We start from the raw sequence: 13,996 nt of genomic DNA, 5'->3' as shown, positions 1-13,996 counted from the left end.
CCCGCGAGGGGACCTCGTAATGTGGCAGAATGGTGTTAACGGGTCCGCATCCTTTTGCGGCACCCGTTAACCCATTCCGCCACTCTCGTAATGAGGCCCTTTGTGTTTTACTGTCCCTCATAGGTGGTACATAAATTGCTTGAATTGCTGGGAAAGGGTTAACCTATACTTCATTGGGGAATTGTAAAGTACCTACCTGTGCAGAGAACTTGTTAATATTTATTTAATTCCCTAGCCTTTCCCTTTGTCCACAACTCCAGTATTGCATTAACTGTTAAAGTGATATATTAATCTCCACAGTGTCCTAGCTATTGAAGTCACCTCAGGGTGTAGGAAATGTGTCTGGCTGACAGCCCAACAGGGTATCTACTTACTTAACTGAAACTGAAGGAGTGCATTTTTTAAGTGTATTTTATTGTTGCATATTGCCTTTTCTAAAGAAGGCTCATTTTAAAACTGACTTAAATTATTAAATAATTATTTTAATAAGAAACCTTGAGTAAGGGTTATTTGAATACTTGTCACTGTGAATCTCTATGTTGCACCTCTACATCTCTTATTGACCCTTCTTGAGATAAGCCTGGCTGTTCAGCAACTCTACCAACTTGTGCAGTACGGGCCTATTCCAACATTTAGGATACCTACTGCCAAGAGGACAAGGCTGGTGTAGTCCCCCACAGGGTTATTACATACAATCTTGCCTAACACCGGTGCAGGAAGGAAGAACCAGAAGACAGGCCTTCCCTGTCTATGCCCTGAGACTTTGGACAATCCTCCCTCTCAACAACAGACTCACCCCTCGTTTCTCCCTTTCAGGAAAGTATTGCTCATCTTTAACACATAGATCCTCACTTTCTCTACTTCGCACCAAAATGTAAATAGATCTGATTCCCTGGTATCCTCCCCTGGTTGCTTGTAGAGTCCTTCCTGCCAAATTTCCTGGTCTCGCCCTACCCTGGTGTTAACTCCCTTGTATTGATCCATTGCAATCTTCTTCCCTCACTTTGTACTTCCTCCGATGACTTGTAAAGTCCTCTGCTGCTTTCTGAAGCTAGGTCTCCACTCTCAAAACACCCTTACAACAATACAATCATTTATGTGTATTATTTTCTATTTATAAGGCCAACCGCGGCACATACGTTATAAAAGGCGGTACAAACAATCAATGCATCAAACAAAATTCCAACCAAAAGCAGGGAAATTAAGGTACAGAGGCAAGAAGATGGGATTTTACAGTAGTGCAAAAGGGAGAATAAGAAAAGATAAATCAAATGTGTAATGGAAGAGTGTTCCAGAGTTTAGGAGCCAAAGCTCAAAGGAGCAGAAACAGGACTGAGCGCAAGGGGGATTAGAAACAGAAAGAAAAACTTGGGATTGAGAGCGGAGAGGACGAGGGGTGGGTGTATCTATGCTATATTCTATCCTTTCCTTTCTCCGGCTCCTCTGCCTCCACCCTCTGCCACCTCTTTGCCTCCCTCTACTTCTTCTCTGGCTACCCTGTTGCCTCCCTCCTCCACCACCTCTCTGGCATCTACATCCTCCTCCTTAGCTACATTACCCTCTCCTCCTTCCTCCTTCCTCCTCTGCCCACCACTGGGATCCTTCACTTCCGCAGGGCGTAACTGTGATATGTACACCTCCACTGAAGTCTTTCAAGGGTGGCAACCTTCTCCACATGGCCACCCTCAAATCTCACTCAGCTGTCAAACACTGCTCCGACATCTGCTGTCTCCTGGAAGAACTAGACCTCTCAGCACCCAGATCCAACCGTCCCAGTGGGGGGTATAGCCTTGATCTTCCCAGAGTGGATCCCTGACTCTATCATTCCTATGCAGGTCTACTCCTCCTTTAAATACCCGGTCTGCAGGCTCTTTCTCTCTCTCCTGGCCACTCTCTCACTGTGGATACTATCTACCGAATGCCTGGCAAGTGGGCAGACATCTCCTCCTACCCCCTTGCCTCTACCACTCAACTCTCCTCCTCGGAGACCTTAACATCCAACTGGATGCTTCCTGTCCTTCCTCTGGACTCTTTCGTAACCTCTGTGATTCTCTTTCTCTCTCTATTCTTCCCTCTGGCCCGACTCACTCTGCCGGGCACACCTTGGATGTTCTGATCTCCTCAGACCTCCCTCTCTCTAACCCTCTCACCACTTCTTTCTCCTGGAGTGAACACTTTCTCCTGCTCCTCAGGCCGAGCCACCCCCTGCACTGCCACCCACCTTCTCGGTCATCTGACCCATGAAGCGTGTGTCAGCTGAGGCTTTCACCACCACTTTCTCTCCCCCTCATGCACCTCCCGTTGACTCACATCCTGACACATACCTTTCCAACCTCCATTCTTCTATCTCTGACACTCTTGATGTACTTGCTCCTGTTATGAGGATCCACTTGAAGCCCAAAGCCAAGTGCAACTCTTGGTACGACTCAGACCTTGTCATCCTTAAATGCAAGTGTAGGGTGGCTGAGAGGAAATCTTGTGCACCCTCTGACAAACTGGCCTGCCGCCTGCTCCAAAGGCATTACTGACTCTCTTTCCGCACTAAGAAGAGAGCTCACATTGAAGCCTGCATCCCTGCAGCATCTAACAACTCGGCCAAACTCTTTAAAATCTGCAAGGAGCTGGCCAATCCTGCTGCAGTCGCTACCTCTCATGTTCCTTCCCAGGTCCTCTGCACGGCCTTGGCTTCACATTTTATCTCTGAAACCATGGACATCCTACCTTCCCTCTCTTCGTCGGCACGTTCTTCCTCTACTCTTTCCTCTACCTCTCGTCTTCCTGTGGCCGCCTCTCCTCCTTCCTTCTCTTCCTTTCCTTTGTCCAGCCCTGGCAAGGTTTCTAGACAAGTCCGATCCATGAAATCTCGTCAAAACAGGTTCTTCCCTGTTCATCCAAAACCATCAAGGACCATATTGACACCCTCGCTCCAGCCTTGGCCGACTTCTGCAATCGCTCTTTCACCAATGGTACCTTCCCTTCCCCCCTGAAGCACTCCCTTGTGCACCCTCTTCTTAAGAAACCCTCAGCCGACCACTCCTGTCCGGCTAACTATCGCCCGACCTCCATTAATGCTTTTCTGGGCAAACTCTTGGAAAAGCTGGTTATATCTCAGCTTAACCTTCACAGTGAATCTGTTAGTTTTCTCTAAGACCATCAGTCTGGCTTCAGAGCGGCCAGAAGCACGGGAACTGCTCTCCTGAACATCTGTGAAGACCTGTTCTCAAACCTTGACACTAACCATCCCTTTGTCCTCATTCTCCTCAATCTCTCTTCTGCTTTTGATACTGTTGTTGGGACAGACTTCCAGGTAGAGTATAGGGCCACTAGAAGTTTGCTGCCTCTTGGAAGGCCCAACACCTTCCCCCAAAAAGGAACGTAGACCCAGTGAGACAGCAAGTTCAAACTGTGGTTTATTACAGCCAAACCAACAGGAATCAGAACAAGGATAGAAGAAATCCGTGGACCACTCACCGTCTCTTGGCTCGCAGGCCAGTTTTGGCTTACAGTTGCTGTTAGGGAGAATTCTCTGTAAGGCTAATTTCCCAAACCTAGTGAGTCCCCCAGCAGCTTTGCTGGATTTTTGGGGTTTAATTTTTTCTCTCCTGCTAAGAGTGAGATTCTTTTTGCTCCCACTCTTAGACATGATTTGAGGTGTTCCTTTAACTTCCCATGTGTTTTATGGACTATGGGGTCTTTTACTCCATAGGGTCTCATGTGTTTTTTTGATGTGGGTTACACAGCACCCTCCGTGCCGTAACCCAGGGGTGTCGTAGCGACCCCCCAACATAGACTCCATACCCTGGGACTGACTACTGTCTCCCAGGGCATGTAAAGTCACCATTGGCTTTACTAGTCCCAAATTATGAACAGAAACCAGTACAAACCATCATATTGTGGACATACTGGTCGGGGCAATTCGATTGCCCCGGGGTCTGTTGTTCGAGGGGGCACGTCTCCGTCCCCCCTGATCGAGTTTTGGCTGGTGGCAGTGGATACTACTTTTTATATTCGACCGCGAATATATCTCTATGGGTTTTTCCCATTGTTCGAGGCTACCAACTTTAATTATTTAATTCTTATAGCTTCGAACATACCGCCGGTTTATTTATTTAATATTAATTCACTGGTTGGTATTTCTTTGCCAGAACTCGATTCTAAAATGGTGTTTGTGTTCTCTTCTGTGACTCCAACCCAAGTCGAGCCCTTTGTTCCACTTTTTTGGCGGGCTTCTCCACAGAAGCCTCCAAAAGTGGTGCCACTCTGTCTGGGTACCACAGGGGGTGTGGGAGGGGGTTTAGTCACCCTGGACTGAGTTACTTTGGTAACTCAAGTCGCACTCTTGTGTGATTGGCCCAAGTGGTGAGCCGGCTGGCTCACCACTTAGCATGTTTGATTGACAGCTAAGCTGAGTGAATGGGGGTGTGCTGCATAAAAGCAGGGCTTTGGGGACTGGAACTTGAGAAGTCGCCACAGGACCTAAGAATCCGAGGAGGGAGAAGCTGAGCCGGCCTGCAACGACGACACCACCGGTGGAGCCCTGCTGAACCGTCTCACCACTTTTCCCAACGACAGAGAAGATCTCTAGCCCGGAGAGTCTTCTTCCTTCGACTGGTTGGGATAACCAGTCCACCTTCTTTTCGGCTTCCTGGAGCATCTCGTGGCCGCCTTGCCTGTGCCAAGCACCCCGGCAACCGGGATACCACGTTTTCAACACTACCGCAAACCGAAAGGGTAGTACCTTTGTACCGGAGAACTCCGCGGCTGGTTTCTTCCCTGGCAGTGCAACGACCTTCATCTTTCCTCCACGATGAGATCTTCTCTTCCTCTGGACGATGCTGCGACTTGCACCCGCTGCCAGGATCAACTGCCCCCGCTGGAGGATCCTCTCCATTTAAGGTACCGTGTTCCGCCTGGCTTCCCTTGCAACCGATTGAACAGGGTTTATTAAATCCTCGTCTCTCGAACCCGGGTTAGCCTGGGACACCTTAGCAAATTTTTCTGCACTGAACTAAACCTTTTCTGAACTACCTCCACAAACTTCGAAGACTCTGTGTAACTGTCTGATCTTGGGCATCTTCCGCCTGGCTCCCTTGAAAGTGGGCCTGGCACCTAAACTTCCTTGTTCATCAGTAGACTGTGCCTTCCGAACTTGCTGTGGTTCTTTAAAAAGTGTTTAGTGTGTATGCTTCCATAATTCTGCTTTTCCCTCCCTTTTTATTTAACTTGTTGGAGTGCCATCGAACGTTAAGCGCTCACCTCTGTCTGGAAATAAGTGGTGTTAACTAAGACTTGCCCAACAAGTAATCAGGGATGTACATATGATAATAGTGATTTTGTTTTGAACTTATCTTATCAATTTAGTGCAAGTGTGTTTTCTAAGTGTGTGTTAAATAAATAATTATATACTTTTACACTCAAGCACTGGTCAGTGTTTGCTTGTACTACTGTATTTCTGTACCTATTTTGTATGCTCTGTATACTGCCTAACTCTTCTTGAGGGAAGTCTGACTGCTCAGCCACAGCTACCAAGTGAATCTGTGTGGTACAGGCTGCTACCAAGTGGGTTTACTGCCAAACACCTGTAGTCTTAAATCTTTTGCAGTGGTCCCTAAGAGAGCTGCACGGGTTTCTGCCTAACAGTTGCATCATAGTGACGTCACAACTTGGGCCCCTCTCCAGAAAACCTATTGCACTACTGGATTGGTCGTCAGGAGCCTAATAACCTATATAATCATCTATATTAGTTATTCTACTGGTGCTCGCATGTCAGGTGGATGGCCTGGTTCATCCCAAAATTGCTATCTCTTACAATGTTGCAGTGTGAGTGTTTTACCATTGGTTCTTGCCCGTTCCTACCCACCCCTAGGATTCTGAACTGTGATTGGCTAGAGGTGACCTCCCCAGGCCTGGGATCCGCAAAGGTTCTCAGTGTACCTTCTCAAGGAAATGAGAATGACTATGGGCCTCATTACGAGGTAGGCGGTAGCCATGGTGCTATTAGCACCATGGCTACCCCCTTACCGCATTCCGGGTCCGGGTCGGCGAAATAGGGACTTACCGGATCATTCCAACCTTGGAGGACCCGGTAAGTCCCCATTCCGAGAACCATTCCTCATTCCCATTCGAGCCCCCATAGGGCTCAATGGGAATGGGGATGGAGCTAATAACGGGCCCGCTAGTAGCGGGCCCGTTATTAGCTCCCTGGTCCCTTAGCTGCTCCCGCTAAGGGACTTCGGAATAGGGCGCTAAGGGTGCCCATTAACCCTTACCGCCCACCTCGTAATGAGGCCCTATGTGTCTGCACTGTAACTTGTGTGTACCACCTTAGACTATGAGAGTGCTCGTACATCTCATGCAACACTTGTCTCACATTGTAGCATCTTTGTTGCAAGCTTCTGTCTGGTGGTGTGAGATCGACTCCCTTTCCCAGCGCTAGTTTCTGTCCATTGTCTGAGTCGGCCGAGTCACGTGTTCAGAGACCATGATTTGGAGCTCTGCAGCTCTGAATTATGAAGAATTATTCATATTTATTGCAGCTAGTGTTACTGTTGTTCAGGAAATGGAATGTCATTTGTATTTGGTGGCCTTGGCAGCAGGTCCTGTCCCACACGTTTGCCCATGTCTAACCTGAATTCACCTCAGCTCTTGCTGAGATGCTTGTGGCCTGTTGTAATTTTCCTGAACCATTATGCGGTTCCTACAGTGTCCATGCTTCCATGATATTCTATATTCTCCATAGGTTAGTCACACTTGGCTCTGCCAGGTCCCATAGGTGCTCCTTCAGTTCCATAAGTTTATTTGCATATAAGCACCTGCAAGGTTTACTCAGGATCTTTTGCATCTTGCGGTTTCTGCGTTGCTGCGTTCAGCTAATGACAAAATAATAAAGCAATGACAGTATGTATATGTATCTGTCTATCTATAGAACTGTACGCTCGTGTTGTTCATGTATTCGGTTGTGTGTTTGTGTCCTGATGTGCGGATGGCACGTGTACTTCATATCTAACACTGCTAAATCGTGGTGTCTCTAACAATGTCAGAGATGAGGCTTCTCTGCGCTTTAGTCAATACTGTCAATTGAGGTCTCTTTGGTTGCAGCTTGGGGCTTCTCATCCATCCTGGGGTAGACTTGGATTGCACCTGGCCTCTACGGCTGGCTGAGAGGGTACCGAACGTTGGAGCACTAGGAATTGGTCCGAAATAGTATTGGCGTTCACAGTATCACCTGGCTTTCTTCCGTGTCATGTACCTTATAGGAGGGGGAGGAGGGGGTAAATTTGCTCATCCCTCTTCACTGTCAACCGACTCTGTGATAACCTGGGTATCACTGATCAGGCCATGGCCTGGCTGACCTCCTTTCTCTCTGCCCGACTATCCCAGGTCCAACTTGGGTCCGTCCTCTCCACTATCTCTCTCTCTCTCTACCTGTGGTGTTCCCCAGGGGTCTAATCTTTCTCCTTGGATGTTCAACCAATACCTGGCACCTCTTGCCCACCGCAAAGCTGCTCTCTTCTCAAACTTTCAGTGCTATGCGGATGACATGCAGCTCGCTTTCAGGTTCCCCTCAGTCGCCTCTACTCCCTCTCTGATCCCAATTGTCTGTCCGCAATCCAGGAGTGGTGTGCCGCCCATGAACTCTACCTTAATGCTAGTAAGATGGAGATCCTCCTCATGGGCTAACTAGCACCTTCCTTTCCTCTCACTCTTTGACGGCCCACTCTGGGCCCTCTTCCTACTCCTATCTGTGAGGCTAAGAACCTTGGTGGCATCTTCGACTCCACACTCTCCTTCTCTCTTCACATCTCTGACGTCTTTAAGAAGTCAAACTACCAGCTGCACCTCCTCAGAGGTATTCCTCCCTTCCTCACTTTCCCCCAGAAGCTCACTGTCTCCAGAGCTCTGGTTTTCTCTAGGTTGGACTACTGCAACAGCCTCTTTCTAAATCTACCTGCCTCTACTCTCCGTCCTCTACAACTCATCCAGAACAGGACTGCAAGACTTGTCCTTGGCCTCAAGCCCAGGGATGGTATCTCTCCAGCACTGAAATCTCTTCATTGGCTCCCAGTGGCAGCAAGGAGCAAGTTCAAGACCCTCTGCATCGTCCACAAGGCTTTCTGGGGCCTGGGTCCACGATACCTCCAACTCTCTCGACCGAAAAATCTTCCTACTCGAGCTCTTCGCTCCTCCACTTCCAACTCCTTAAGGGTCAGTCACATCTCCAAGCAACGAGTTGGGAGCCAATCTCTTTCTTCGGCTGGTGCCTCCCTCTGGAACAGCCTGCCTGTCTGTCTGAAACCTGAGCAGAAACATCTCCGGTTCCGGAAGCACCTCAAGGCCTTCCTCTTTGCTTCTGCCTTTTCTCTTCCTCTCCCTTGCTGATCTCCTGGCAACCCTCTGAACTTGGGCCCAGCTCCCTGCCCTGCCTGTCCAGCTGCACACCCGCACTGCCTTTTGGCACCCCCTGCACTTGTGGTCTGTATCTGTAACCCTACAGTCCCCTCTCCTGCGTTTATCAGACACTTGTTTTCTGCACTCCTAACACTCGCACTTGCCACCTGCTGGCTGCACTACTTGTTGTTTACCTGTTTTGCTTGTGCTGCACTTGTCCATCCTCCCCTCACCACGGCACTTCTCCCCTCCCTGCTCCCCTGCACTTGCGTGATCTGAATGTCACTAGGCCTAGTAAGATCATTAATTGTTTGTCCTCCCTCTATTTCCCCTCCCTTCCCTTGTCGCAACTTCAAACACTTGAGTATAGGCACGTTATAAATGACATATTATATCATATCATATATTTACTGTCTGATTTTTGAAAATGAAATAAAGCAGATGTTAGTCAGCTCTGGAGTCGTATAACAGAGATTTGCATATTTACTGTCTGATGTAAACCCATTTGAAAGAGCATGGTGAGCTCCTCATCAGGATCTAATACTGGGTTTGCACAATCACCTTCCTTCTGTAATCCAACCCTTCTTTATGTTTAATTTATCAAAGAGCTCTTTCAGTTACTTCTACGTACACTTCTCCTGAATAGTAAAGGTTTACAGGAAGAAATATTGCATTGTTTACAGTAGGCCAAAATGTTGGGGGCATACAACAATAAGATTCAGATCAATTATTTTCTTTTTCTTGTGCAGCTTGAACATATTTGCCAACACATCATGTATGATTCACACATCCACAGATTTAGGATTTTTGGAGTGAGACAGCCTACCTGATTTTCTTCTGCAGTAGCGTATACTGCTCAATCAGCCTTTTATAGTCAACTGTCAATCTCTCGTTTCCCTCGCTGTAACGTATTTTTTGTTTCTCCAATTTACTGGTTAATTTATTCAGTACATCCTGTATGCTGCAGAAAATAACACAAATAAATAAATAGCAAAGGTTTGAGAAATTGCTGCTCATTATATTATCTGTTATGTTACGTTATGGACTAAATTCAAACATGATATGTAGTGTAACACGGTCGCTTGCCTTTTCGTAGGCATCCTGGCCATAACTCATGGGGCTGTCTGCCTCATCAAGCTAAAGCTAGTAGATTGAGGTGTGGGGGTGTTGTGGGGAGGTCCCATGAGTTACTCATAGCTTTAGTTCACTTGGCGGGGGACAGTTGCATGTAGTCCCCTTTTGAAACCCCCATCCCAAAGATACCAGTCAGCCCACACAATCACCCTGCTAGAAAATAACCCAGACACCCTCAAGTAACCTCTTCCCAAGCAAAGAGCCAAAACAAACTGATCCCTAAAGCCACTAGACTTTATATAAATTCCGTTCAAGGCTGGGATAGTAAAAGACAAGATGTATCCATAATGCCTAGTACTGGCAAGCAAGAACTGACCTCTTCCCCTCCTTTACCCAATTCTTTACCCAATTCTTAATTCTGTTAAGTCAATTCGTAGCGAGCTGAAGCTCCCAATATCTATAAACAGTGGTGTGGTAGAGGCCTCCGGCTCCGGAGGCGTGAACAGATGAAAACAGGCTGTAAGAACTTCCCCCGCAAGCCAAAAACAGTGCTGACACAACCGGCACCCACTTCCGTCCCTGAAACCCACAATTTGATAGGACAAGTACAGTTAAAGAAGGCTGCGTGTCTGCAAACTGAAGACCCTTCCACTGGCTACTCGCTCCTCTATGCTTTCACTGATCATTCATACTATATAGATTGTACGCCAAGAGTGTGGAGAGGACGGGAAAATACCAGCCCCAAGAACAGAAAGAAAAACGTGTTCGATGTACTTACTAGATGGACAACTCGACGAGGGGTACAGCAGACCTTCAGTACATTTTTTTAAATTCCAAAATGGCGGCCAGCCTTTCTCTGAACTTGGCCTAGCCCACGTAAATTTACTAAACACATCTGAGGCAGTCACACGCAACCAATCAGAATCCTTCAATAGATCACTGACACATGTGCATTCCCTCATACAAAGCATAGCCAAGGGGAGGAGGGTAATGCTGTACCCCCAAGCATCCCATGCTAGTCATGGAGGTAGCTGGAAGAGCTGGGGGTACTCAAGTTGTGGGGAAGACAGTTTGTTAGTTAGGCAGTTCGTTTGTTGGCAGTTAGTGAGGAAAGAAGATTGCTAGAAGGAGAGGTTGGCATGATGCAGGAGAGTCCAGGGTTGAGAGGGACAGAAAGCGGCTGAGTGAAGACCTAAATGGGAAAGTGATAACATCAGGAAAAGATGGAAATAAGGAGAATGTGGTTATATCACAAAGGATACACTCCTCGACCTCCACAAGACCAACTAGAACACTCTACGCCAACATGCTTTGTGTGCCCTGGTAAAAAGAACTAGCGCAGGGGGCTCTAGATTCCCCTGCCTCGCAGCCACACACTGGAATGCCCTACCGCCAACCCTCTGAGGCAAGGCATCCCTCATAGCATTCCGCAAGGCCATGAAAACTGTGCTCTTCACATAATATGTGCCACAATCAACAGCCTAGCCTGACTAATCTCAAATGTATTAATTTGTACTGTTATCAACTATGCACCCTAATGTATCATTGTACAAACGTTTAAATGCATTTCCCAGCTGTACCCACCCTGTAACTAAGCTCCCTGCAAGCAACAGCGCCTCGATGCCCATGGGCTGTTTGTGCGCTATACAAATGTAATAAATAAATAAATATCAGGAAGAGGTGGAAGAAATGAATAGTTAATGACAGACAGAGATGGTAGTAGAGAAAAGAGGATGTATGTGATTAATTCGTATACGAAAAAAACTGAATCAAAAAATCACAAATTCAACATGACGGTATAGAAATAATCATGTATAAGACCCCTGCCCACTATCCCCCCACACCCCTACCCTTAAAAACGTACCTCTTGCTCCTTATTTACCTCTGCATGGCCACGGCTCCATCCCTGTGACACAAGTTCCACTTTTTAAAAAACAAATCTTTCTTTGTCCCCCTCTCTCCTTGTTATGGAAGCGGGGAACACACCAGAATTCCCTTAATGTCAAAGAAGGGGAGCGAGGGAAACCCCGGCAACCCTCGGTCCCCTTCTGCGACATTTCGAGTATTGTTTTTTTTTTCACTGCCAAATTATTTGGCATTTGTTTGTTTTTTTAGGTTTTCCCCCAGTATCTGCACTTTTTTGCTGGTAATGCAGTTACTGCAGTTTTTACCACTCTGCTGAATCCTGAGTTTGACCTTGCATTGGAGGATTTACCTCCCGCATCATTAATGTAAAAAATCAGCAGCACTACTGTAGGCAGTAATTCTGCTAAAATCCTATGGACTCCAAAAATTGGGATTAACAACGCCCTTCAACCACTCATAGTTCTGTGGTAAATCGACAGGATTGAGTGGCAGTTATGATAAACAAGTTTACTGGTAATTTGTCAGATGTATTGCCGAATTACCACCAATCTCGTAATGAGAACCAATGAAGGTTGCTAAGTAGTATAGTAATAACGAAAACTATATTGCTCCTTATTTACCTCTTCACGGCCACAGCTCCGCTGGTGGTGACAGTGAGGAAGAGGAGAATTGAGTGGTGCATGGGGAAATATGAAGGCAGTCATTTGTGCTGGGGGCCAAAGGAAAAATCAGTGAGTAGGGTAGATGGAGGACAGTTGATGGTACCACTAGTGCCAGGAGCCAAGGAGAGCATCGGTATATAAGGCACTGTAAGGAAGGCATGGTATCAAACAGTAAGACAGACACAAGTGACCACAGTTCAAGGGTGTTTATTGAACTTCAATTGGGTTTGAAAAACGCCTATCTAAACCTAAATCTAAAGATGCAAGCAAGCTACGACCATGAAATAAAAATAATGCAGTCCTAGAGGTGTCTTGTCAAAACAAAAGGGCCTATACTAATAAACATGTTGCCAATCCTTACTTCTAAATACAAATAGTGTGGGAAACAATGTTATGCAAAAGAAACATTTTCAAGAAATGATATGTCAGGATATTCAACCCTTCCCCATGGTTTCAGCACAGGACAAGGTGGCACACCCAAGCTTAGCACAGTCTCTGGCTTCTCTAGCACAAGGATGCAGTTCAAATCTCAGTATAAGGGCCTTCAATGTCAACGTCTCTTTGCCATTCGAAGTCTCTTACTTGAGAAGGCCTGATGCAACAAACAAACATTCAAAAGATACTTTCTCCTCAGTATTCTCATGCAAAACTTCTTGGGTGATTCTCGAGTCACCCCGCACCCCCCTCCGCCAGGCTCTGACCCACTTTAACCCAAAGCTTTCAATTGATCTCCATCTGATAGGCTCGGTCCAAATCCATATAATATTCCAAACTTTCTCTACTTTATCGAAATTGAAGACTTTTCACTGTGCGCATGATTTAACCCGTCGCAGGATCCCTTCGATTCAAATTTATTTGTTCTCTTTCAATTGATCTCCCTCCGCCAGGCTTGGACCTACTTTTATCTACTTTTAACACTGCTGAGCTGGGTACCTTACAGAGACCTTCGATTGAGTACCCACGCATTGCCGGACCACTCCATCAAAGGTATTGTAGCTTGCTTTAAAGTTCAATCACTCATCAGCAGTTTAACTTAATTTGTGTCTATTATCACACACATTTTAACAATGTTCGTTCCAGCATTCGCCAATACAATGTTGCTGCTTGCAACCTTGGCTTCAACACAGACCGGTCTTGTATCGGTCTCCCCAACTCACCAGGTGTTTTACTTTCACTAAAGCAGCGTTGTCCTTGGAGCCAAGCACAGTACCACGGTGGCTGGAGATTCTCCACACCTTGATTACTGGGACGGGAGGGCCCTGGGTACCTGCGACACACAATCCAGGATTCTCCAGCCTGGTTTCCTGGTCTTTCGCTTTCTGTTCTCAAGGTTTTGTGAAAGTAACGGTTCCTTGCTGAAAAGGTCAAGGGAACTTCCCTCCTTGAAACCCCCTTCTGTTTCGCCGTCTTTCTCCTCTCTTTAAACTGCCATCTTGGAACGGCTGTTTTCCTCATGTGTTTTGCTTCACTCCAAGTGTGCTCTCTTGCTCCACCTTTTATCCATGTGGGGAAGTGTAATGGAAGTCAGGTGTGAGTGATTGTCGATAATTGCCTGACCTTGTCTGACCATAGTATTGGGACATGTCAGGTACACAGCTCGGTGGTAGTCTGTTTTACCTTAGAGCGACCCGTCTGTGAGAAAGTGTTTCGGTTGTACAAGGGGGGGGGGGTGGTAGAGTTACTAAATATCCTACCGGGTAGGATGGGGTAATGGTTTTAGAGGGAAGGGGATACCGCGTCTCATCATCCGGTGTCCCACTACCACTCCCCAAAGACCCCTCACCCAGGTGATCCTCCCACACTAGTGCACCCCCAGGAACTGGATCTTAAAGCTATGGCCATGTCCTAGCCACCTGGATGACAGATCACCGGGGACCAATGGGTGAGACACATTTGTGTTTCTCACAAAATAGGGGGGGGGGGGCAGGTTCACAGGGTGGGAAGGGGAGTGGCAGGTCTGGAAGGGGCCATATTCGGGGTTATGGTTTTCACCTTTGCATCCACAA

At 47.0% G+C, this 13,996-nt stretch overlaps 1 protein-coding gene across 1 annotated transcript in view; it reads right to left on the bottom strand.

The window, feature by feature from the left end:
- DRC1 (dynein regulatory complex subunit 1) overlaps positions 1-13,996 on the bottom strand; it is a 742,360-nt gene that overhangs the window by 379,325 nt on the left and 349,039 nt on the right. The window contains exon 9 of the mRNA XM_069605601.1: positions 9,215-9,349. Coding sequence (XP_069461702.1) covers positions 9,215-9,349 — 135 coding nt within the window. The remainder of the gene's footprint in view (positions 1-9,214; positions 9,350-13,996) is intronic.

This window comes from Ambystoma mexicanum, chromosome 4p (genome assembly GCF_040938575.1).
Source record: "Ambystoma mexicanum isolate Mex_15411 chromosome 4p, UKY_AmexF1_1, whole genome shotgun sequence".
NCBI lineage: Eukaryota > Metazoa > Chordata > Amphibia > Caudata > Ambystomatidae > Ambystoma > Ambystoma mexicanum.
This window is presented reverse-complemented; position numbering and strand designations above follow the sequence as displayed.